General features: G+C 36.4%; 1 protein-coding gene across 1 annotated transcript; it reads left to right on the top strand.

Moving 5' to 3' along the window:
* The first annotated feature begins 24,461 nt into the window (after positions 1-24,461).
* On the top strand, positions 24,462-24,962 carry LOC132609819 (uncharacterized). The gene has a single exon (XM_060323983.1). The coding sequence runs from the start codon at positions 24,462-24,464 to the stop codon at positions 24,960-24,962; it is 501 nt and encodes a 166-aa protein (XP_060179966.1).
* The last annotated feature ends 1,620 nt before the right edge of the window (positions 24,963-26,582 follow it).

The following is a 26,582-nucleotide window of genomic DNA, read 5'->3' as shown; positions in this document are numbered from 1 at the left end:
TTACGGAAGTTAATTACGAGCTTAGAGAAGTATATGAACCTTTTTCAAATTTTCCACGGTTTCCTTTACCTTGATTGTATATTGGCCAGTGTTTGGAAGCATAAGTTAAGCTAATCACGTAAGCGACAAGGTATGTAAGGCAAACCTTTCTTCCTTTGGCATGATTCTTGTGCTATTCAATCTATATGTACTCCATATGATTCCATTCTTAGACGAGTAAGGTCGAAATGTTTCTTGTGATGGCTTATTGATATTGTACTCCTATTCTGTTTGAAAGGGAACACCCATAAGGTGCCAAGTTGAGTTGTGTATATGGGTTTACTAATGATTTCGAAGAAATTAGTTTTATTCTAAACGAAACATAAAGTTTGATTTTCAAAACCACTCCAAAGGGGGTGCGAGATTTTACTACTTCATTTCATTTACGATTTATGTTTATATTCCATAGTATCATCCCTTTGTATTGATATGATCATTTATTCTTTGAGTAGGGCCATAAGATGAAATAGAGTAGAATATAAGTAGTGAGAATTTCATAACAATTCTACCCTCAAACCTGGAAGTATGTCCTCCTAAGTCCAGTGAGATACAAATTTGATAACTTCTTATAAAGACTAAGGCTAATAACTGGATTGTGATGAATTGATTAGTGACTTATGATATAAATTGAAATTGATATTTGTGGATTGAGTTTGTGTTGATATGATGGTGATATTAAGCCGGAAGCGGCTGCCCGAAGGGGCCATCATTATTAAGCCGGAAGCGGCTGCCCGAAGGGGCCATCATTATTATGCCGGAAGAGGCCGTCCGAAAGGACTATTGTGATGCTAGCCGGAAGCGGCTGTCCGAAGGGACCATTTTGTTAACATGTCGGAAGCTGCATTTGTGTTGGATTGCATTATTTACTTAAAGATTGTTTTGAGACTTCGTGTATACATTTATGTTTCTTCCAGCGAAGGCTGCAGGTATTGAGTTAGATTGTGATTTCTTCTCTCCTAAATAAAATTATGATTATGATTTGTTACCACCTTACATACTCAGTACATTGTCCGTACTGACGTCCTTTTGCCTGGGGACGCTGCGTTCATGCCCGCAGCCCCAGATTATTTGGCAGGTTAAGTGTATAGCTAGGATGCTTGGACGTCAGCTGGGATTGGCAAGTTCCACCTCATTCTGGAGCTGGGCTGAGTCATGTATTGATATGTATGATTATGGGCATGTCAGGGCCCTGTCCTGACTCATAATCTTCAGTTTACTTCTTAGAGACTTCTGCAGACAGTGTCCTGTGGTATGTTTGTCGAGATGTCGACAAAGTGATGTCAGTTGAGTCATTTGTGGATTTTAAAAGAATATGTATTTTAGATGATTTCAATTGGTTTAAAGTACTTATTTGATTGAAGGTTTTCATAATCGTTATAAAGATAATGATTTCTATCTGGAAAAGTTTGATGTTTTTAAAAGTTTTTGAAATGACAGCTTTTGATAGAGCGAATGTCAAGGGTTCGCTCGACTCTGATGAGAGTCGGGTGCCCGTCATGCCTTACTACTGTTAGGGTGTGTCTACACCATTTTCCAGACTAGGTCTAGCAAAATCCGATATTGGAACTCGGTTTTGCTGTGTCATCTCAATAACTCTTTCAACAACTCATTAAACTCTCCTGTTCTCAACTTTGGTGTTGTCAACCAACTCGAGATTATGCTCTTTGTTTGCCAGCTTTTTCTTCTTGTATAACTATAGCAGTTCTATTTTTTTCGATTCGTATTTGCACTTGCCTCATTTAAAAAGGAAAGTGTCCCGGGAAAGTTTGGTTGTCAATCGTACCGGAAAAATTGAAAAAATATACTTCTACGTGGATGGTTCTCTAATTGGACCTATTTTAAAGTCGACACCTAATTTTTAGTAAATTAGAAAGACCAATTTGAAAAGGGTTCATTTAAAGCAGTTAAGTTTTAAAAGAATCATAATCTAACCAAAGTATGGGTAAGGGTTCTGGTGATTCGCCGGGGAAGGTGTTAGGCAGCCCGATATTAAGGATCTGCTCAATCGCGGTTTACCTACGGGTTCTAATAATATGTCCATATAGATATAAATTGGTTGTGATAAAAATAGTTTGGTTTTATATTTCCACAAATAGAAATTAGTCATTTATACAAAAATACCGTGTTTCGAGAATCAAAAGTGGTAAAGTTTTGCCTAAAGTTGGGCGTTTAGGGTGTCGGACTAGAACACTTAGACTAATACCCGAAGACTCTTAGCCTAAGTAGGACCCTACATAAGTTCACTCAAAAACAGTTTTGAAAAAATAGTTAGAGTATAGGAAATAAGGCTAGGTATACTATTATAATCTATATAGTATTTTACATATACATATATATAATCTGTTTTTTTATTTCTTTTTCTAAGTTCGAGTCAAGTTTTATTATTCCTTAGCCTAAATCTAACCAATTATAATTAGTCCCACAAGTTTGAATATTGGTTCAAATCAACCCATATGTCATAAGTCCATAAGTTCTCAGATGTCCAATTCAGTCCTTAATTTTACGAAAACTGGCAGTTCTAGTCCTTTTGTCCAAATCTGCCTCAAGTTGCGTTTTAACATCTCAAAAACTAGTCTTAATTTGTAGCAAATTCATTTTTTAGTGACTTTAAAATATGACAATCTATTAAGGGTTCCAATAGGCACGATAATTGCACAAATAATGATTTTGAATACATAATTAAAGGGAGATAGAGTGTTTGGGCCGACCAGGCCCAAAAGAGAAATATTTATGCAATCTGGTTCGTCTTAAGTCCAACGTATGCTCCATTTCCCTCCAAGTTGGGTTGACTCGATCTAGATACGTTAGTGGCCTTGTTGGGGCCCACCAATGGGTTCGGGTGGACAAGGATGCAAATGAATATACGTAACATTAGTACACGCCCACAAATTAAATTACGTACAAAATTAAGAGACTAAGATAATTTATGACAATGCTAAAATGAATTACAACTCTGTTGGGCCAAACCCGTATAAACCCAACTAGGTACTGTCACAAAATACTGGAAATAATTCAGGGATAAAGACCACAAATGACTGGCCCAAGCAACAGGCCCAAATCTGATTCCGTCTCAAATTCTCTAAGTGTCAAAACTGTGGTATACTTGATATACCAGTGATATACTATTTGATTTTCTCTCAAATTTTCCTAAGTGTCAAGACTATGGTATACCTGATATACCATTGATATACCATCGAAGAGCAAAACCCCTTAAAAGGGCATACCCTCCAGATATACTAGTAATATGCACACTTCACATTCCATTAACTCTAGACTACCACATTCAGGTTAATAAAAAAAATTCAAGGCTTTTAAGAGAGATTCTGCACCTTTTAAAAGCCAAATACTTAACTTTAGTCAAGGCTAACAAGTAGGGGATCTATAACATACAACTCCACTGCTAAAAAATTGACACACATGAGGCAAGAAATGTCACGGTAGGGATTCAACTAATCCCGGAAACAAAGAAATCAAGCAACCCTTAGGTAATGTGAAGGCTTTGGCAATGCAAGGCACCTCAAATGCCACAATTCAGCAAGAAGACATGGCAATTTTCAAGGTAGCAAATGAATAGCAACAACAAATGAAGTAGTAAGGGAAACAAAGCAGGCCAGGATTAAGAGTGAAGCAACAAAAGAGAAAGGCAAAACCGCAGTTATTCTATTCTACAAATATTAGTCTCTAATTTATTTTGAGGAAATCAATGTTTAATGAAGATAGGATAATGAAGGACCTGACCAGGAATTCATTTTTAAGCCAAGGATAAACTAAACCAAATGCCAGGGAACCACCTTTTAAACCCATTCACCACTTACAGAGGCAAGTTTAAAGTCCCAAGTTATATTTTTTTTTGGACCAATTTTAGCTTAAACAAGTCCAGTATTAAGCAAATTCAGAGTGCAGGTCTCCAACATTTCCCAAGTCCCTATATCCTAGATCATGTTCAATCTTTGGGTCACAAAGGTCTCAACTAGTCTCAAGATCATCTAACACATAAACAGTACTATAGAAAACATTGTAGAACTTGAAAATGAAAATTTTGACTTAGTTAATTCCTAGCATCAAACATAGGGATCCAAACTCAATGTGAAATCAAATAAGGTCTTAACAAGGCAAAAAAGATGATCAAAATAGAATCAGCAAGTCCAAAAAGAGGTAAAAGGGAGCATGAAGCTATCCTTGATGTAGTCATGATTCAACTGCAGTTACAATAAATCCTAAATAATTAGAAAACTTAGATAGAAACAATACATGTCTATAGGAGCCTAAACTATGGCTAAGAGAGGTTCATGACACTATCTTAGCTCTTTCAATAGTACACTAGACATGGTTCAGTTTCAAACAAGTAGATAGGGAACAAGAATGGACATGAGGCAATCTCAAATTTTGCAATGGGCAGCAAAAGGAGGGATGTCACAAAAAGAAGGACAAACCTAATCTTCTTAAAGCAGCTTTAGTCTTGTTTTAATTTTCACACACTCAGTCTTTAAGTGATCATGTTGAACAAGGGGAACCAAATGAAACTGTAAGCAATACCCATATAAAGAAAGCACAAGTCACACAAGAGAAGTCAACTGGACACCACAAATAAGTAGAGCCCGGGAATATACCAATCATTTCAGAGGCAAAGCAACACAATCACCTAAGGACTAATCCCCAAACCCTCTTACACTGATTTTAAGACAAGAAAACAGGTTCTATAACTTCCAATCCTCATAATACTATTAACAGTTCTCAAAAGAGTATCAATAGATGTACACAGGGCTCAAGACACAAACAAAAACTCCCCATGAATTTGCAAGTCAAGCTACAAATTACTTAAATTCTCATCTTAACCAGTTATTCAACTTAGATGGTCTTAAAAGATCACTACTCAAGTCCACAGAAAGCATTTTTTATCTTTTCAAACACCCAACAAGGTTCAAAGGTAGTAAAACAGTACAAACCAGAACAAAGCAGTCATAGGGGCACAAGTCCTTCCTTATACCCTTTTAAAGTCATTTAGCAAATGGGAAATTTAGATTCATTTTAGAGACTCTCAGAGTTAGCAAGATTCCCGATTTCCATGGCAACATCCAAAGCCAAAATAATCATCTTTTTCAACAAAGCAGTTTTAAAAAAGTTTGAAGGCCAGTTTTACAAGCCTCCTGAACAGATTCTCAAGGGCAATGGTCTAAAACTAAGGTAACAGGTTCAACATGGATATGACAAACAAATAAACCTCATTCCTCTTATAGTTCATGATAGGCAAGATACAAAATCATACAAGGCACATTTCAAGTTTTAAAATCATTTCCAGTTTGAACAGCATTTAAAGGATGCTTCAAGATCCAAACATTCATTATGCACCCACCTTACTCTTAAAACTAACAGGAGACTCACATAAATACACAAATAAGCACAAAACACAAAAAAATCCTTAATTCCAAGTCTTTTTCCATCTAGTTTTAAGCTAAGATGATCATCCTCCAGGTACTAAAATAGTCTCAATCAAAACCAAAAGGTCTTCATAACTCAATGAAACCATGACAACATAACAAGAAATCAAGGAAAAGTAGCTCCATAACCCTTAACACAACACTAAATTCCACAGAAAATTACATGGCAGATCTATATCTCAAGAACCCAATGTAACAGTAAACTATAAAAGTAGAACAGACCTTGCTTTACATCTTTTAACCATTTTAGAACACCAATAGCATCCAACAACACTTAAAATCCAACAACACTTAAACTACATGATATCTTACATCTTAACACAAATACATTATTTCAACAGTTTAAAAGCAGCTAAGGGCCAAAACATGCTTCAATCTTTCACATAAAACAATAACACATATAAACAGGATACAATGGGAAAAAATAAAGTAGAATAGGAGTATTACCTTTTTGTAGGGCAACCTAAAGATCAAATGAGGAGGATTGAATCAACACTTCAACAAACACTTGGAAACCCTTTTAAAGATGATCATTTTTCCCTAAATTCTTCTTGTATGTTATAGTATATGATATAGTTTTTTTGGTATTTTCAGTAGATAATAGTATATTGTAGTATATAGGTCGTATAGTATAGAGTATATTCCCTGTATATAGGCTAGAAAGCTTTATAATATTTTCAAAACTTAGGACAATTTTTCTAAAAAAAAAGGGGATAAAAAAGATCTAGACCCCTTAAATGGACAAATGACCTTCTATTTGTAGCAACTTAAATAGGATTTAGGGATAGAAATGGAAATAAATCCTACTGAAATTTCCCCCAATTCTTACCCTCATTTCAAAATAATTCCCCTTTTTCCCAAAGGGCAAGAGGATAATTGCAGCAAAATACCAAAATTCATACTATATCTAATAAAAGATGGAACACCTCATCAATACAAACAAAAAAGATACAACCCATTGTACCAGAATTCAACTTCAAATCCTTAAAACTCTGAAAATAAACGAATAATACACATAGGACAAAGAAAAATAAGCCAAACGGTAAAAAATAGTACTAAAACAGATAAGAATCCCAAATCGTACTCGCATGGGATGTGGTTCCTAGGGAATTTCCCCTAGGTCATGTTCATGTATTGTAGGGTGCATAAGATGACCAAGGACTCGAGGTCCCGCCCATGGCAACCCTACTACGCATAGGGCTCGAGTACAAAAATACGAATTTTAATCGAATTAAACCTGGTAATCAATAGAACAAGAGATGAGGATAAAAACCCCAAAAAATCTAACCCGAAACGGCCATGGATAGGCTGTGATCGAAACGCGACAGAACCCTAGTACGATCGTCATTGTCGCCTCCTTTAGAGACGAATGGAGTCGGGTGAACAAAATAAAATTGGGGGGGAGGGTGGGGTGGGTGGAAAGTTTATTTAGTTAGACTCCCCCCCCCCCCCCCCCCCCCCAAGTTTTAAAAACTAAATTTAAACCCCCCTCTTCCTTTTCATTTTAAGTAAAAATAAAACTAAGCGTTTAAACATGCATATAAAAGTTATTTAGGCAAATAAAATTTAAAATTTGCACTTTTTAAAAAATTAGCTTCAAAACGAGCCTACTATTGATAGTTCCGGATAATTTTTAAGGATGTGAAAAATGCGGTAAAAAATGAACCGTAATTCGTACGTCGTTTCAACTGTTGAATTTTTCGAATTTAGACGGAGCGGGATACACATCTTCTTTTTTACTTACATTTATGAAAATAAATAACTCGTAATTTCTTGTAATTGTCAATTTTTACAGAATAATAATTAAACGTCAATTTTTGCAAATTTCTCGGAATTGTTAAATTTTTAAATTTTAAAAGGCCTCCTTACTCCGCCTTGGACTCGGAAAATTTGAAAATCAGAATACGCATTTTATGAGGTGAAAATTAGGTGTCAACAATAACGTCCGTTCAATTTCTTGGTCAAAGTTAGCTAATCCTTTTCCTTGACTTCTGTCATGACCCAAAATCGCTTAGTCGTGCGGGCACCTACCATTACCCACATTGGTAGGCAACCATTCCCTTACCTAACATACAAACTATAAGTGCGGAAGAACAATGTAATTAATAGTAAAACTAAACATCAATTAAAAGAGAATAAGTGCAGAATACATCTTCTACCTAAGACATCTGGTCTAAGTCAGTACAAGAGCTACTAATATGCACATAGGTCTGAATATATAATAAGAACTATCTGAATATTGCCATACAAATCTCATAACATCAAAAGGAATAATTCCTGGAAGTAGATGACAAGTATATGAAGAATGGAAACTCGGGCTTCAGATCTGGTTGTAGCTCACCCTATGTCTCTAACAACACTGTCTTGGAAGTTACTCCCGAGGATTAGAATTAGAACCTGCCGTTGGTATGCCGGTGCCACGCACACCATCATAATACCTTGACGAAGTTGAAATTTTTCCCAAAACCAATCATATCATCGAACAAATCACTCTTGTTAGGCCATAAATGCACTTTTGCCACTTCGAGCAACCCAACGCTAAAAACCCTTTGTACCATCTTTTCCCATTTATCAAGAAACCTCCACAATAAATGAGTATAACCACAATCCCAAATAACTAGAACCTCAAGCTATAGCTAGAAAAAGAACTTGGTCACGCGTCCGAATCAGGATCACACATCTCGCCCGACTACCTCGGGAACTGTACTACCCATCCCTACGGATCAAAATCATACTAACAAGGCTCGGGGAATGGTCAACGAGGGTAAATGGGTCGAAAGTGAAATAACGACTAAATGGGTCATTACATCAGATACCAATTAAACAATCGTTCATCCTCGAATGAAAAAAATGAGAGCGTATGAAAGCTGACGGTAACCGAGGAAATCAAAGTGGAAACGCACAATGCAATAAAATAAGTACAACAAACAAATCAGAGATGTAGATGGATGTAATATGAATGCACGTGCGATGCAATGCAATATTAAGTGGAAGCACAGGTCCACCAATAAACCTACGAACTCTCTCTGCCTCTATCGGAATCAACTGGGTCGCATATCGAGCCAAATAGAAATTTGGCCTTATACTCTGCCATAGACATCCCTCTCTACTGTAAATGGGCGAACTCATCCCTGCGCTGATCCCTCAAAGTAAAAACGGGTATTTCAAAAGATAAGTATAGCAATATAGGTGTTGTTCTTCCTTAGTTCTAATCTAGAACTCGATTATGAATAGAATTTAAGTACTTTGAGGCTCTCTGGAAAGGTAAGGCAAAGGTTTGATTGTTTGTGGCTCTTGCTCGACTACCAGATAGATTACGACTTACCTTATGGTTAGACTTCGGTTAGCGAAGCATATGTAGAGTTAGTGATTGTTGGAGAAAGCATGTTACGCCTTCGGGTATGAAGTTGGGATGGATTACTTAGGTTGGTACTATTGTTGACTGTGGCTTGTTGCCTTGTTGTGATCTATTGGCTTGCTGCCACGTTTGCGATATTAAACTTGATATTGATAGATTCTCGTAATGTGTGTCCATGTGTGGCACCATTGATATATAGATTCTTATGATATGTGTCCATGTGTGGCACCGTTGATATTGATAGATTCTCTTGGTATTGATATCATTCATGCATTCATACTCATACAGTTGGATCGAGTTTCACGCCGTAACATATATATTATACTTATAATGAATCGGGTTGCGCTCCGCGACATATTTTATACATATATTGGATCGGGTTGCGCGCCGCAACATATATTGAAACTATTTTGTACCTTATATATATATATATATATATATTGGATCGGGCTGTTAGTCGGAGCAGGTACATGTACTTCGCGGGTCCCCATGAGTCATGACTATCGAGGCGTGGAGGTATTCTGCTCGAAGCGTGTATGTATCATTGTATTGCATATGCATTCATCATTATCATCTCATTTGCATCTCTTTATCAAATTCGTGGATTGTACTTGTGGTTGAGATTACTTGGGAAATTGTGGGAAACTTGGCAGACTTGTGTTTAGATGCTTCACCATAGGATATGATCCGGTTGTTGATATTTTTGGACTATGTTTATTGATACTTGATTGTGAGCATGATTATTTTTCAGTCTTTTTCTTTATATATGTTAGTTAACTGTTGTCGTCCTATGATACCTACCAGTACATAGTGTTTTTACTGATACTACATTGCTGTATTCTTTTATGAGGGCAGAGTACGTGACAGGGTCGACTTCCTCTCCTCGTGGCTGATTTCCCGGGGCATTATTGATCGAGCATCCAGGGTGAGCACATGGACAGATTCGCACCCCGGATGCCTCTTCTTAGCTATTTGTCTTATTTTGATATTCTGAGATAGTATTTCATTTTCAGACTTGTATTCATATTCAGACTTGTAGTATTTGTAGTAGTGGATCTTGTAAGGCTATATACCAGATTCTTTGGGATTGTTGTATTATTTCCGCATTCCTTCACTTACCTTTATGATTATCTAAATTTGAGGCTCATATTTTGATTATCCTGATTACTTTATTGTGGTTGAATGAATGATTTGGGAAAGGATTTGCCTACCGAGGTGGGAAATGGTAAATGCCCGCACGTTGCCCAATTTGGGATGTGACAACTTCAAGTATTTGGCATAGACAAGAGAATTCACCAGAAGATCTTCCCGGAGTTCCTCCCGATACGGAGATAGACTTTAGAATTGATCTACTTTCTGATACTGAGCTGATATCTATTCTGCCATACAGAATGACTCCAGCAGAGTTAAAAGCCCAGTTGAAAGATCTCCTTGACAAGGGATTTATTAGGCCAAGTGTCTCACCTAGGGGCGCGCCAATCTTGTTTGTCCGAAAGAAAGATGGTTCCTTACGCATATGCATTGAATACAGCCAGTTGAACAATGTCACCATTAAGAACATATATCCTCTCCCCAGAGTAGATGATTTGTTTGACCAACTTCAGGGTGCCCGGTGTTATTCCAAGATTGACCTCAGGTCAGGATACCATCAGTTAAAGGTTAAGGAAGTTGATATTCCGAAGATCGCTTTTAGAACCTGTTATGGTCATTTCAAATTTCTTATTATGTCATTTAGGTTGACAAATGCACCAGCTGCTTTCATGGACCTTGTGACCAGGATCTTCAAGCCATATCTTGATTTATTCGTCATTGGGTTTATTGATGATATTTTGGTGTATTCCCATAGTGAGACTGAACATGCAGAACATCTCAGAATAGTGTTGCAGACACTTCAGGATCGTGATCTGTATGTGGAATGTTCCAAGTGTGAATTTTGGCTCAAGTCAGTGGCGTTTCATGGCCACGTAATTTCAGGTAAAGGTGTGAAATTTGATTCCTAGAAGATTGATGCCATAAAGATTGGCCCAGACCCACCCCAGTTTCAGATATAAGAAGCTTCTTGGGTCTATCAGGCTATTACATACGTTTCGTAGAGGGATTTTCCTCTATCTCAGTTCCATTGACTAAGTTGACACAGAAAAAGGTCAAATTTCAATGGTGAGTTGCGTGTGAGTAAAGTTTCGAAGAGTTGAAGAAGAGGTTAACTTCTGCTCCAGTTCTGACACTACCAGAGGGAACCGAAGGGCTCGTAGTTTATTGTGATGCTTCGAGAATTGGTTTCGGATGTGTCTTAATACAGTATGGTAAGGTTGTAGCTTATGCATCCCGTCAGCTTAAGGCTCATGAAAAGAATTATCCAACTCATGACTTGGAATTGGTAGTCGTGGTTTTTTTACTTAAGATATGGCGTGCATGTTGATATTTTTACCGATCACAAAATCCTGCAGTATATTTTCAAGCAAAGAAAGCTGAATCTTAGACAGAGAAGATGGCTCGAATTGCTTAAGGATTATGATATAGATATTGTCCATTATCCAAGAAAGGCGAATGTTGTAGCTGATGCTCTTAGTTGGCATTCCATGGGAAGTTTATCTCACGTTGAGGAAGATAAGAGAATTATGACCAAGGAAGTGCATCGCTTAGCTAACCTAGGAGTTTGACTCTTGGACTCCGAAGATGGTGAAGTTGTTGTTCAGAACATGGCTTATTCCTCCATAGTGGCCGAAGTGAAGGATAAATAGTTCAGTGATCCCTACGTATTACAGCTGAAAGAGAGGATTCACAAGCGTAAGACAACGTCTTTCAAACAAGGGGGAGATAATGGTACCTTGAGGTACAGAGGTAGGCTATGTGTTCCCGATGTTGATGAGCTTAGAGAGCGAATTATGTCAGAAGGTCACAATTCTAGGTATTCCATCCACCCAAGTTCCACGAAGATGTATCATGACCTTAAGGAAATTTATTGGTGGAATGATATGAAAAATAATGTAGCAGATTTTGTAGCTAAGTGTCCGAATTGTTAGCGAATAAAAGCCGAGCACCAAAGGCCTGCTGGATTGGCTCAGAATATTGATATTCTTGTTTAAAAATAGGAGATGACAGACATGGACTTTATAATAGGTCTTCCTCGCTCATGGGACCCTAATGTCAATTATTTCAGATCGTGGTGCTCAGTTCACAACCAACTTCTGAAAATCCTTTCAGAAGAGATTGGGTACCAAGTTGAACCTCAACACAACTTTTTACCCTCAGATAGATGGTCAGGTAGAGCGTACTATTTAGATTCTCGAGGACATGTTGATAGCATATGTTCTAGACTTTAAAAGTAATTAGGATGATCATTTGCCTCATTGAATTTTCTTATAATAACACTTACCATGCTAGTATCAAGATGGCATCATTTGAAGCTTTGTTTGGGCGAAGGTGTAGATCACCCATTGGTTGGTTTGAAGTTGGTGAAGCAGAGTTTTTGGGATCGGGTTTGGTCTACCAGGATATGGAGAAAGTTAAGTTGATTCAAGAGCATTTGAGAACTGCTCAGAGTCGCCAGAAGTCCTATACATATGTATGGCGTAGAGACTTAGAGTTTCAAGTTGATGATTGGGTGTTCTTAAACATTTCACCTATGAAAGGTGTGATGAGATTTGTCAAGAAAGGGAAACTCAGTCCCAAATATCTTGGACCTTATAGAATCCTGCGAAGGGTTGGTCAAGTAGCTTATGAGCTTGCGTTGCCACAAGAGTTAGCTGCTGTCACCCAGTGTTTCACGTATCCATGTTGAGAAAGTATGTGGGAGACCCGTTGTTGGTTGTTCCTGCAGATACAATAAAGGTTAAGGATGGCCTAACCTATGAAGAGATCCTAGTAGCTATTCTTGATCGTCAGGTTCGCAAGTTGAGGACTAAGGAAGTAGCCTCAACAAAGGTCTTGTGAAGGAGTAAGAAAGTTGAAAAGGCTACATGGAAGCCGAAGAAGACATGAAATCTAGATATCCTCATTTGTTTGAAGAACAAGCGGAAAACGTTCAAGGTAAATACCTTTCTAATTCATTCCATGTCCCTTACGTATTCATGCCTCACGTTTCACGTTCACGTTCATGTATTCAGTACCCATGCCTCATGTTTCAATAATCATGTTTGATGAAACCATGTCATGTTAGTTCAGTTCCCAGGTTTCATGTCATATTTTCTTCACGTTCATGTATTCAAGCCATGTCCAGCCATATTCTTAAACATGACCCATCATTTGAGGATGAATGATCCTAAGGGGCAAATATTATAGCACCCCGTACCTCCTCACTAAGTTATGTTCATGATTCGAGACTTAGAAACCAATACGGGAAGTGTTTGGATTAAAATATCCCTTAGATGGTAAAAATACGCCTTACATCAAATTGTACGGACCGTACTTTTTGGACGTACCTCACATGGAAAAATAGAGGCCATTGGAATTTGACATTTTAGGTACGGGCAGATTATACGGGTTGTACTTTTAAGTACAGGCCGTACTTTCCTCACATACATTTTATACGGACCATACTTTAAAGTACGGGCCGTGCTTTTCATCACATACCTCACAGACTAAAAATTGTAACTTCTGCAAATTGACACATGAGGTACGTCCATAATGTACGGGACGAACAATAATGTACGAACCATAAATTGTGCCTGTAGTTCTTCCATGATTTTCCTATCCTAGTGTTTTCAAGAAAACTCATCTAAGGGGTTCAAGATTAAGGCTTTTGGGTTCTTCTCCAAGTTCAGATAATTAGTTACAAGTTTTGGAGCATTAACAAGTATGTAAGGTTTGTATCTACGTGTGGGAACATCATTGTTCTTCCCCACGCCACGTTCTTCCATGATTATACAAAAGTTCACCAAAACTAAGGTTCTAGAAATGTTCCTGATAGCCCTAAATACATGTACCATGATACACCATGCTTGCTTTAATAGTTCGTTATTGTGTTCTTAATATTCCCTTTTGGTTATTGAGAATTTGTCCATAATCCATGAAAATTCATACTTTGCATTCCATGGGTTCTTAAATGCAAGATATGAACTTTTATGTTTATTTTCATGAACTTCTACATGCTTCCATGTTTTCATACAAGTTATACTATATATCTATCTTCATGTTACAATACAATCACAAATCATGTTTACAATCATGTTATATAATTCATGGGCTACTAAGCCAATTATATCCATGTTCATGTTTTGCGAGTTGCACAGATTACCGAGAAGGTTTAATACCTGAAACTACCTATGCCAGCATAGGATAAGGATCACTTCGCCTAGTTAGGATGATTTCTGCATGTTTACCCATATGGGTTATTGGATCCATTCATGTCATGTTTATGTCTTGTACCTCGGCAAGGTATAGGACGACTTAGCAGATCGAGAAGAGATCAGAAGCCACATGCTTACGTGGTGGTTACATTTTGGTTATACTAATGCTCTCCCACAGATATCTTTACAGACTTAAAATATCTTATTCATGTCAGATGATATTCATGTTCATGTTCAGCTTACAAAAACAGTTTCAGTTTCAGTTTCAGTTCCGTTATTTCATGTGCCTTGCTTATTTCATTTAGTTGATTTATATACTAGTACAATTTGAATGTACTGACGTCCCTTTTTATTTGCTTGGGGGCCTGCATTTCACGATGTAAATTTACAGGACGATGGATCAGCTCGTTAGGACTTTGCACGTACCAAATATTAGTGAGCCCCATCTCATTTAGGGTTTTATCTTTATTTATTTCTTGTCAGTTATGCAGTAAAGGTATGCCGAGAGCCTTGTCCCGGTAAACAGTTTAGCAGTCAGACTCATGTCAGAAGTTTCATAGACTAGACTAGTTCAGTTATGCCATGTCAGATGTTTAAAGTCGTATACCCAGTATTGGCTCAGCATTTATCATTTAATTTCAGGCTTCTGATTACTTAACCTATGCTTCATTCTCACCATGCATATTATATTATATTCCGCATCAGTACTTGCTCCATGTTGATTCAGCAAGCCATGTAGTTCACCCGGTCACATGCAGTAAGACACCGAGTGTTATGTTATGCCTAGGCCATGGTTCGGGGTGTGACAAGCCCGCATTGAGCCTTATACGTAATCTACAGTTTTGTTGAACTTATTTCCACTTCTGAATAAGTTTTCTTGAACTTGAAACTGAATAAGTGATTGAATAAGGTTTCTAAATTTATTTATGACTTAAAATACCTCTATTATTGAGAAGAAGATTGGATAAGTGATTTTGGCTAATAAGCCATGATTGATGGTTCGTTAATATGTCATGTCTTATATTTGCTTGTGTTTGGGCCTGTATGAGCAAGCTGTGCTAGTCCAGAGGACGATTAGCCGTTATGGATCTTGATATCGCTTTTGAGCATTACTGTGTCAGTCCAAAGGACGATTGACCTCGTGGAAAAATAGTCCGGTGTATCTATTGTTGTGCTAGTACAAAGGACTCTTAGCCTTCGGGGGGTATTAACCCCGGTGTATCAAATGGTTATTTGTTTGTGAGTTGGGATGTGTTGATCCTTTGATCTATGAGTTGGCTTGTTGATGATTTCAGGTTCGTAAGTGAAAGACTTAATATGGTAGACGATAAATGAGTTGAACTTGATATATTTCTTCGTTATTAGTTTCTGACTGATGATTTTTACTAAGTTTTAAGATTTACTCTATCGTTGGATTTCGATTGCTTTCATTGATATCCTTTACTAATTTGACTATCTTATTTTGATTTTGTTAACTATTCCTCCATAGACACTAACTGAGTACCCAGTACTCAGACGTACCATTGTTACTTTTGATGGTGTGTCAGGTAATGTTGAAGAGCAGGTTCATCATACGCGTGCGGATTAGGAGAACTTGCTACTTACAGACTAATTGGTGAGCCCGCAACCTTATTCATGGGACACCGCCATCACTCTAGCTTTATGGTTTAGTTTCCGGGTTGCGTCCCGATGTGTTAGATTCTGTTTATCTTTCTTAGAAGCTCCATAGTTAGATATTGCATTGTGGGTAAAGGTTGATGTCTCATATGACTTATTGGAGAATTTTGGCCATGTTATGACTATTTATATTATTTATAAGACTTCCGCTAAATTATCTAAGTATGGGTGTTTTTATGGTTAGCCCTTAGATTAATTCTAATTAATGCTAACGAAGTATACACATTTATTGGTTTTATAAGGTGCTTCCGGTGTTGTTCATAGCACTGGATGCCTATTGCGCCAGGGTGGATTTCGGGGCGCGACACCATCACTACTAAAAGACAGTGAAAATCGACCAAAAATAGCGACCTCATAAGTTTGGTGTTCGTAAAATCGACCTCAAGCGCAGGTCGCAAAAAACGACCTCATGAGGTCTTTTTTTTTTTTTTTTGGAAAATCCCGACCTCAAGATGTTGGTTTTAAAATTACACAATTATAAAATCCACTATCCGGGAATCAAACCCCCATCTGGACTATGGTAGGGTACATTTCTACGACTAGACCATTGGAGCTTGTTGGTTTAAGACTTTGACTTTTTTTATGTATACCCTTCAAATTCATTTTTTTGCCAAAATACCAACCTTACAAGGACGGTATTCTTAATTTTATTTTAAATTTTAAATAATAACGACCTCATGAAGTTGGTATATTTAAAATAAATTATCATTTTCTTAATTTGTTTTTCCGACCTCATGAGGTCGATTACATAAATAATTTATTTCTTATATAGATACTGACCTCATGCGATCGCTATATTTTTTCGGAATATATTTTCGAACTCATGAGGTCGGCATTTTCTTTTTCGGAATTTTATTATTAACTTACCAACTTCATGAGGTCGATTTCTATATAGGAAAAAAAAAATTAAACATAAAAGGAGGCCCAAACCGACCTCATGAGGTCACATTACTTATTTTATTTTTATTTTTTTATATTGATAGCAACTTCATGAAGTCGTTATATTTTCACGGAATATATTTGCGATCTCATGAGGTCGGTATTTATTTTTTCCAGAATTTTATTATTAACTAACCGACTTCATGAGGTCGGTTTCTATAAAAAGATAAAAAATAAAAAAGGAGGCCCAAACCGACCTTATGAGTTTGCTTTTTTCCGACCTATTTTTAGGTCGGTTTTCACTGTTTTTTAAGTAGTAGAAATGAACCGGATGAATATATCGGTGATACTAAAAATTTACTCAAAATGATAGTAGTCTAAATTCTCAGGACCAATTTATCAAGGGTGTTACAGAATTCCAACATTATGATATAACCTACTCTAAGATATTCAAAAATAAGGAAGATATTTTCATGTTTACACGTGAATCTGAGACGAAATGTTCTTCAGTTTGATCTGAGGATACCAAAAGAACTTGGATAAAAGAATGTAATCTTAGTAGTAAAATTAGTTGAAGTGGGCAATAAAAATTTGGAGTTTGCGCAAGAATAGAGAGTTCAAGGTGGTAATGTAAATCACGAGTCGATGGGTTGTGAGTTGCAAGTTTTATAATTTATTGGGTTGTGTATGATTTCTTCCAGGTTGCAAAGTTGGAGATAACCTTTGGAACATGGGAAAGTATTATGATGACCAAAGATCAGATTGAAAAGCTTTCTAAAGGGCATGATGCTAACCTAACTATAAATTTGATCTGCATCCTTGCTGGTAAACCAAATGCGAAAAAATTCAATGTTCTTGGTAACAAATGTTATTTCTAAGATCCAACAGAAGTTTGGTCATCAACTTTCTCAATTATAGCTCATCTCCCAACTTATTGGTTAATCTCTTGTAAGATTCCAAAGATTTGATATTAACTTGAAAGATCACCCCAACACACATGCTAGTCCGATTGATATCAATCTGGTATGGAATGATATATACTATTCTCTCCTTTCAATTTGTTTATTTGGTTTTGAATTGACATGAAATTTAAAAAAGTAAAAAGATTTTTCAATCTTGTGATCTTAAATTAAAGATATGTAAAATGTACCAAAACATCTTTAATTTTGTAATCTTCAACATGCAATTTAGAAATTTTGAATCAAAAGTTGCCAAAAAAGGAAAGGAACACTTTTTTTAAACGAATTAAAAAGAAAAGAAAGATAAATAATTTGAAAGAGAGAAAGCATATAGAGTCAGTCAGCTGCCAATTAAGATAGATGATTTACGTACCCATATGGAGGTTTATAGGCACGTGCAATTTGAGTTAAACTTATACTTGCACCCTCCCTCACCAAAAAGGAACAAAAAAGAAAAGAAAAAAAAAAGCATAAAGACAATAAAAGAGGTTGGTAGGATTTTTAAGTTCGTTGAGTATAGGCGAGTGAACCAAGAAGGTCCCACTAAAGCCATACTACTTCTAAGCTCCGCAAAAGAACAAGCTAATCAACTTTGCATGCATGTAGATATTGTAGATTGAAGCTAGGATTAATTACAGAAAAAACTTTACATATTTAATAATTTAAGCCAAATCAATTACTAACACATGTTTGTCATATGCGCTGTTACAGCTAATAATGACATTACGAGAAACATAGATTTTTTCTAATGACAATACTTAGTGGGAAATTTGTGTTACAAAACATGATTTTTCTACCTCATTCCCACGGAACCAGCTTACAGAAAAAACACATGGTGGAAACAGCTTCTCATTAAAATGCTAGGATACTTCCTAATTTTTTCAGTGTGAAAACACTACTATTTTTTCTTTCTCACTGATCAAACAAAATATCTGTGGGAATAGCTATTGAACATTTTTCAGTGGGAAATTTCAGAGGGAAAATAGTGATTTTTTTTAGTAGTGTAACAATATTCTCTTAAACTTAATGAAAGTATTACTCGTTCCGCGTGTCCCAAATTTAGGTGAAACTCTTTTCTTGTTGGTCAGCTCCAAAAAGATTGTCATCTTTTTATTTTTAATGGCAATTTGATTTTAAATTTCTCATTTTACCTTTAATGAAATGATTTATAGCTACAGAAATTTTTCAAGCTTGTTTCAGATCATAAATTTCAATATTCCTTTTTATTCTCTTAAACTCCGTATCCAGTCAAACACCTTCACTTGAATCATGAAAAGTAATAAACTATAAACTAACTAGTGCTTACCCTAAAAAGTAATTTCAAGTGTAGACAAGTTTTTCACTACATGCAATTACTTACCCTAAAAAGTCCGAACTGTAACATTTTCCTCCTGACTGACTAGTGCTTAGCACGAGCTCCTGACTCATTAGAAATTGTCACCAACAATTCAATTATAAACTTTGACAATGTATCTCTTTCGTAAGTTATAACTCACAAGAATTCTCCTAATAAAATGTTTTGAATGGTGGGTGGCTTGCAACAATTTAAATGACAATTATTCTAAAGGAAAGAGTACCAAGGACCAAGAAAGGGAAGTGGCGCATTGGAGAGATATGATGAAAATCAGGTGGATTCAGAATTTTAATTTTATGAATTTAAAATTCAGTATCAACCACTGAACAAATCACTTTGTTTAATTTATGGGTTCATATATAGTTCAGTACTTTTAATAATTTCAATGGATTTTGCACAAATAAATTTAAGTTTATACTAAAAATTATGAGTTCAAATGAAATCACACATATATCTACTACTACATATATACTAGATCCGCATGATAAGATGCCTTCAGTAGGATCTAGTAGCTCAGTTGGTTGATTACTGAACTTTCACCTTCTTGGTGAGAATTCGAATCCCAACGTTGTAATCCCCTTCCCCTTCTCTTTAAAAATAAAATATAAAATAAAATAAATAAATAAAGAAGGTGCCTTCAGAGTTAAGACGCATTTGAGCTTCTTCAATGCACGTAATCGCCTTAAACATGGAAATGTGAAAGGGAGAAATACTTTTACTTGATCTAGTAGGATCTAGTAGCTCAGTTGGTTGACTACTGAACTTTCACCTTCTTGGTGAGAATTCGAATCCCAACGTTGTAATCCCCTTCCCCTTCTCTTTAAAAATAAAATAAATAAATAAAGAAGGTGCCTTCAGAGTTAAGACGCATTTGAGCTTCTTCAATGCACGTAATCGCCTTAAACATGGAAATGTGAAAGGGAGAAATACTTTTACTTGATGCTTTTACCAAATTATAGAATTTTAATTGTTACATATTAAATGATGTGCGATTATATAAGATTAAAAATGATCATATTTGCCAGAAGGTGCAAGTAACACATATTGAGGATAAAATGAGAGAAGATTGTTAGAAATGGATTGATCATATCTTGTGTCCACCTACAATTGCACCATTTCTGTAGGTGCGAGATTACGGTGATGTATTATAAGGGATTGGGTATACCTAAAATTACATGGAACGAAGTTGTCTCGAAAGACTCACAATTTCATAGAATCAATGCAAATTTAACTAAGAATAGGACACAATGGAAGGAAATATATATATATATATAGACGATATCTACTACTCCCTCCGTCCCAATTATATAGGGTTTTACTGCTATTTGGGGAGTTAAACAACTCTTTTTTTACTACGATTTTTTCCAACTCTTTTCATATATTGTGGATTATTAATTATGCAAACTTATCATATTTTTAGGTGGTTTTCAAATATGTAAATTTTATTAGCTTGAAATCGAGTCAAAGATTAATTGCTTTGACTCTCATACTCTGAACCGCCACATATAAATTGGGAAAGAGGGAGTATTACTTATATATCTTTAACTTATTTTTATGTTTATTTTATTGTGTATGATGATCACATTCAAAAGTGTTGATTCATATAACCCACAAAAAATTGTTTGGTATTGGAGCGTAATAATTATAATTGTTATTGTTATTGTTATTGTTGTTGTTATTGTATTATTATTATTATTATTATTATTATTATTATTATTATTATATACTAAACTGAGAATATATATTATTTAATCGTGATCAACTAATCAAAGTTTATATGAACAATCTTAGTAATCCACGTACTCAACAACTCAAACAAATATTCTATAAATGGAAATTAATTAGTGGATGGGTAGAAGACTGTCCAAATACTTAATGGATGTAAGGCTGGTACAACCAACTCTCAACTGGGAGTCAGATAACAAGAAGTATATAAATATACTTTACTTTCTTATGGAAGAGAGTCATATTGCATTCCCTTCCTTGGGAAAGCCTCTTGCTCAAATGAGTATTCCACAAATGTCACTTCAGAAATGTCTAGACTCTACCTAGAGACCCTTTTCGGTGGTCTCTAATTGACATAGTTTGCGATACTCATTTGGGTAAGAAGTTTTGCAAGGAAGGTTGGCCTACTTTTGTGGTGTATAGCTATGAAGTACCTAGTAGTATCCATTGTGGAGCTAGGGTACCAGAACGAGGTTCATCCGAATTTCTTTCGTCGAAAAATTATACTGAATATATAAGGTCGAAATTACTTGTTACTATATATAGTAGATGATTGAGTCCCTTAGCTTTTTTTGTATGTTTACTTCTTTATATTTTAAATTCCTTGGTGAAAATCCTGACTCCGGACAAGTGAGGATTGCTTAGTTGGTAAAGCACCTCCACCCACAACCGTAGGTTCAGAGTTTGAGTCACACTGTAGGGGAAGTGTGGAAACGGGCTTGAAATAAATCCTGACTCCGCTCTCTTGATAAAAAATTCAAAATATTGGGTGGTATACTCCAAACAGGTAAGCAATACTATGACTAATTTGATTAACCAACTCCACACGTGGAATGTCCTATTTCTTGTACTTGTGTTATCTCTCCTATTAAGGGTCATGTCTTTAGTGGATTGAAGATGTGTCATGTTCTGTCTAATTAATCATCTCTCCGCAATTCTTCTTTTGCTTTGGTTATCTTACTATTTTCGTTGTCAAGATTTTCTTTTCTTAGTATTTTCATCATAGTTTCTCTCACTCTTGTATTTTTGAAACCTGTTTCGAAAATATTTTTTTTGAGTCGAGGATCTGTCGGAAACAAACCTCTGTACCTCACATAAGTTAGGGATAAATTCTTAATTTGTACACTCTACTCTCCCAGACCTCACTTATAGAATCACATTGGGTATGTTGTTGTTGTTGTTGTTATTGCACTTGTATTATCAGAAGATCAACAACATAATGTTAGAATTTGGATCATACTAGATACTAAGAACCAGGGCGATTCTAGGGTAAGATAAGTAAAGCCCTTATCTCAGGCAAATATTAAAGGTCCCAAAAATATAAGAAATATATTATTATATACAATAACATACAAATTATGTAACTATTAATAAAAGTTTCCAAATTTTAATATTCATTTTAGTCTGGTAGAGATTGTATACTAAGCGAGTAAATAACGATAAATCTTTTCATATTAAATTAAATAATATATTGACCTTCTCATCAATTCTAATTATTCTTCCTCTGTGGATATTCTTTTACATGTTTATGACAATTAACTTGCTAATTCAACTCAATTTCTCTGAACTAGCTAGCTATTTCTTTTTGTCATGCATATTTGATTGATCTATACATTAGAAAGCAAGTTATTTTGCATTTTTTTTAACTAAGCAATCTCCGAGATAATTGTCGCAAGATTTCGAAACTCGTCGGATAATAGTCTCACCCTTCTACCTCTTTTCTCTTCAAAATCATGTTTTGTATGGTGGAAAGCTTGATAGTATGACGTGCGCTTAACCCGCACATCACGTGTTGCTCTTTCACCACTAGATAAAAGCCGGGCTCATTTTGGGTCCTATTATCATACTATTAATTTTATAATGGAAATTTAAGGCCTTCTAATATATTTTGATTTTAGGTCGCCAAATTTGTTGAGCGCCCCTGCTAATTACAAACTCAGACATTCAATACTTCATATTTTACCAATGAATTTATGTTTTCACTGTCAGTATTTTGTCCAGTCATAAATTCTACTAGCTAGTTTTCACTTTTCAATTACCCTTAAAGTTTTAGACGATAACCTCGGAGGTGGTCCAACGATGCTGCTGCCTTGATCTCACAGAACTCTAAGCGATGTTGCCACTTGCCTCGCTCTTTGCTGTATCTTTTAGTAATTATAGTAGTAACATTTAAAAGAAGAAAAAAAAACTTGTGTAACAAAAACAAGGGATTTCTACTCGATACAATATCCTAATAAAGTCTACAATAAAAAGTAATTCTAATCTTTATTTCTTGCAAAATTTAACTAGTATAATAATTGTAAACTTATTATACATCAAGCATACACAGACGACAATAACAAACCGTTGCAACCAGGTGGCTAAAAATAGAGATAATGGATCAAAACTCCCTTAAACTATCAATTAGTTTTATACTTAAATTATGCCTAATTGGCGTTATTTCCCTAAACTATAACTTTCAGGTGCTAAATCCTCCCTGCTCATTATATGTTATATAGGAGTGTTCACCCATCGAAAATGCCAAGTGACACTACACATGTTATTTAATTATTATTTTTTCAGATTTCGTTGAGATTATTAATGGCTTTAGCTATAACATAAATTCTAACTAAATAAGTAAGTTAAAGGAAAGAAAATAAAAGTTAAAAGTAAAAATGAATTAAAAGTTAAAAAGGAGATAATAAAAGGTAAAGTTAAAACATACGGGACACCACTTTAGTTTCATTTTGCTGAGAACTTTCTGGTTGTAGAAAGATTGAAGCAGACCAATTTTGGTTCGATTTAACAGTGATTTCAGTCTATAATCTTTGATTTTATCGTATTTTGGGTTGAAAGGTGTAAATCAAGTATCGTGAACAAAAAAACACTACATATTGAGAGGTTGAAAAACATATATATATCTATAGACTCACAAATTCTTTTTCTGTCTCCTCTATTTTGCTTAGTTCATGCCTTAATTAGCTGTTGTAATAAGCCATACATACTTTCAGTATGAGATAGTAAAAACGTGATAGTTTGGGGGTGCTTAGCACCTAAAAGTTATAGTTTGGGGGTAATGTAAACTAGACATAATTTATGTATGCAACTAATAAAAAATGTCTTAGATTTTGATCCATTATCTTCTAAAAATACTAGAATCTCCCCCAACAAATTAAAGCGCATACTGAATTAGACTGAGAGCGTACGTGGTCCAATCTTTCAGGTATGCTTTTAGTGTAGTCTTGCTACCTACTGTATAACTGAAACATGAGTGACATAGATAGAGTCAAACGGCAACTATAGCAGAAACTGTCCAAACCATTGAATTGTATTTTAAGCACCTGTTCTGTTTAACGATTCAACATTTGCAGATTTTAAAAAAAAAAAACTTAATTAGGCATTGTTTACCGCTAAAACATGATTTTAGGATTCTCAATTAAATTTATTGTTTAGTAGGGTTTAAAAACTGTTAGATTATGTAATTATTTAGTCAAATATATTTTGTAATCTTCTATTTTAGGATAGAATATGTTAGAATTATTTAGTCAAATTAGTCCCTAATTTGCAGCCTACAATTAGGTTGTAAATCATGTATATCAACTCATTCAAGGGAACAGAATAATCAAGGAAAACATTCTCTTACATGGTATCAAACTAGGTTCTCCTAAAAACCCTAGCATCCTAAAACCCTAGCCCTTGGCCGCCGACCCCCCCCCCCCCCCCTTTCGTTTTCCTCTTCTTCGGCTATTCCCCCTCCTCTTCTCCATGGCTGACACCTCCAAGTTGCATCCTGCGACTACCGTCACCAATATCAAATCATGCATCCCTATTGTGCTTGACTACGAAGGAAGCCAATACAATAACTGGGCTACCCTCTTCAAGCTCCATTGTCGTGCAAACTTGGTCATTGACCACATCCTACCTCCTGCCTCCCCCACCGTGCCACCACCGGCAACTGCAACCGAAAAACTTGCTGCTAAGGCCCTATGGGAACAGCTGGATGACATTGTTCGGCAATGGATATATGGTACGATATCGAATGATCTTCTCAACACGATCATTCATCAAGAGGACACCGCAGCCGAAGCTTGGGACCGTCTTGTTCATCTCTTTCAGGACAACAAATCGGCTAGGGCTCTTGCTCTTGATGCCAAATTCACCAACACAAAATTGGTGGATTTTCTGAATGTGAAAGCATACTGTACCAGGCTGAAAGTTCTTGCAGAAAATCTCGCCAACGTCGGTCACAAAGTTTCCGACGAATGACTTGTGCTTCGTCTTTTGCGAGGATTGTCAGAGGAATATAAAACTTTTCGCACGATGGTGCAGCACCGTACTCCTCTCCCATCTTTTGACGTTGTCCGGTCGATGCTTGAGCTTGAGAAGGATAGCCATGCCGAGGACGCCATTCACGACTCCGACTCGAATGCTGCTCTTGTTTCACACAATGTTACTCCTCAGAATTTCTGAGGAAATGGATAGCCCAATAACTCTGCAAATAATTTCAACAATCGTGGAAATTCGCAGAATCGTGGAAAGAAAAATAACCGCGGTCGCAGCGACGGCAACCACAACAACCGCAGTGGCAGCAGAAATGGACAAAGCAGCGGCGGGGGCAGCCGTACCAATGCACAGGCATACTAGCCCGTCGCAGCACAGCAGCAGGGACCCGCTGCCCCGTCGTGGTATTTTCCACCGTGGGCAGCGTGGGGGCAACAGTCGTGGGCCACTCCACCGTGCCCGTACCCCACGGCTGGGTGGTAGCAGCCCCGCGGCTGGCAGCAATCGTGTCCAGCTCCTTCGCAGCAGAGAGTTCTTGGTCCTCGTCCTCCACAGCCGTTCTACTCGTCAGCCTCGTCATCACATGGCGGGTATGCGCCTACAGATATTGATCAAGCTATGCACACAATGTCGTTGAATCGGCCCGATGACAAGAATTGGTACATGGACACTGGGGCCACATCTCATATGACCAACTCCCAAGGTACTCTATCATCTTATTATCAATTGAGCAAAAATAATGGCATTGTTGTTGGTAATGGTAACATGATTCCAATTCGTGGTTATGGTCATACATCCCTTCAACAAAATCCCTCTTTAAAACTGAAAAAAGGCTTACATGCACCTAAACTCATCAAAAACCTTATTTCCGTTCGTAAATTTACTATCGATAATATGGTTTCTGTTGAATTTGATCCTTTTGGTTTTTATGTAAAGGATTTACGGACGAGGAGCAAACTCATGAGATGTGAGAGTTCGGGTGATCTTTATCCATTCTTCAAAAAATTTCGAGCCATCTCGTCTTCCGCACCATCTGCTTTTAGTGTCATCTCTCCTCATATATGGCACTCCCGTTTAGGTCATCCAGGGGATGTTATTCTTATTTCTTTACGTAGTAGTAATTTGATTGAATATTATAAGGCTCGAAACAATGTTTGTCATTCTTGCCCTCTGGGGAAATTAATTAAATTGCCTTTTTATGACTCTCTGTCAACTACTACTATGCCCTTTGACATTGTTCACAGTGATTTATGGACTTCACCTATTCTTAGCTCTTCATGTCACGGATATTATGTTTTATTTCTTGACAATTACACTAATTTTCTTTGGACTTTTCCCATCAAAACAAAGCCCCAAGTTTATAATTGCTTCTTGTCTTTCCGGACTTTCATTCGCACTTAGTTTGAAAAGGAAATCAAAACCTTTCAATGTGACAACGGGCGTGAATTTGACAATGGTCCTTTTCATAAGTTTTGTGAACAAAACGGGATGCTTTTCCGCTTTTCTTGTCCCCACACTTCCCCCCAAAATGGTAAGGCGGAACGGAAAATTAAATCCATCAATAATATTGTTCGTACACTCCTTGCCCATGCATCTATGCCCCCC

The sequence above is a fragment of the Lycium barbarum genome, chromosome 1 (assembly GCF_019175385.1).
Source record: "Lycium barbarum isolate Lr01 chromosome 1, ASM1917538v2, whole genome shotgun sequence".
Classification (NCBI taxonomy): domain Eukaryota; kingdom Viridiplantae; phylum Streptophyta; class Magnoliopsida; order Solanales; family Solanaceae; genus Lycium; species Lycium barbarum.
Note: the sequence above shows the minus strand (reverse complement) of the source record. Positions and strands in the feature narration are given on the sequence as shown.

Excerpts from the sequence above, each read along its gene's own strand:
- LOC132609819 (XM_060323983.1), top strand. The coding sequence starts at position 24,462 with ATGGCTGACACCTCCAAGTTGCATCCTGCGACTACCGTCACCAATATC.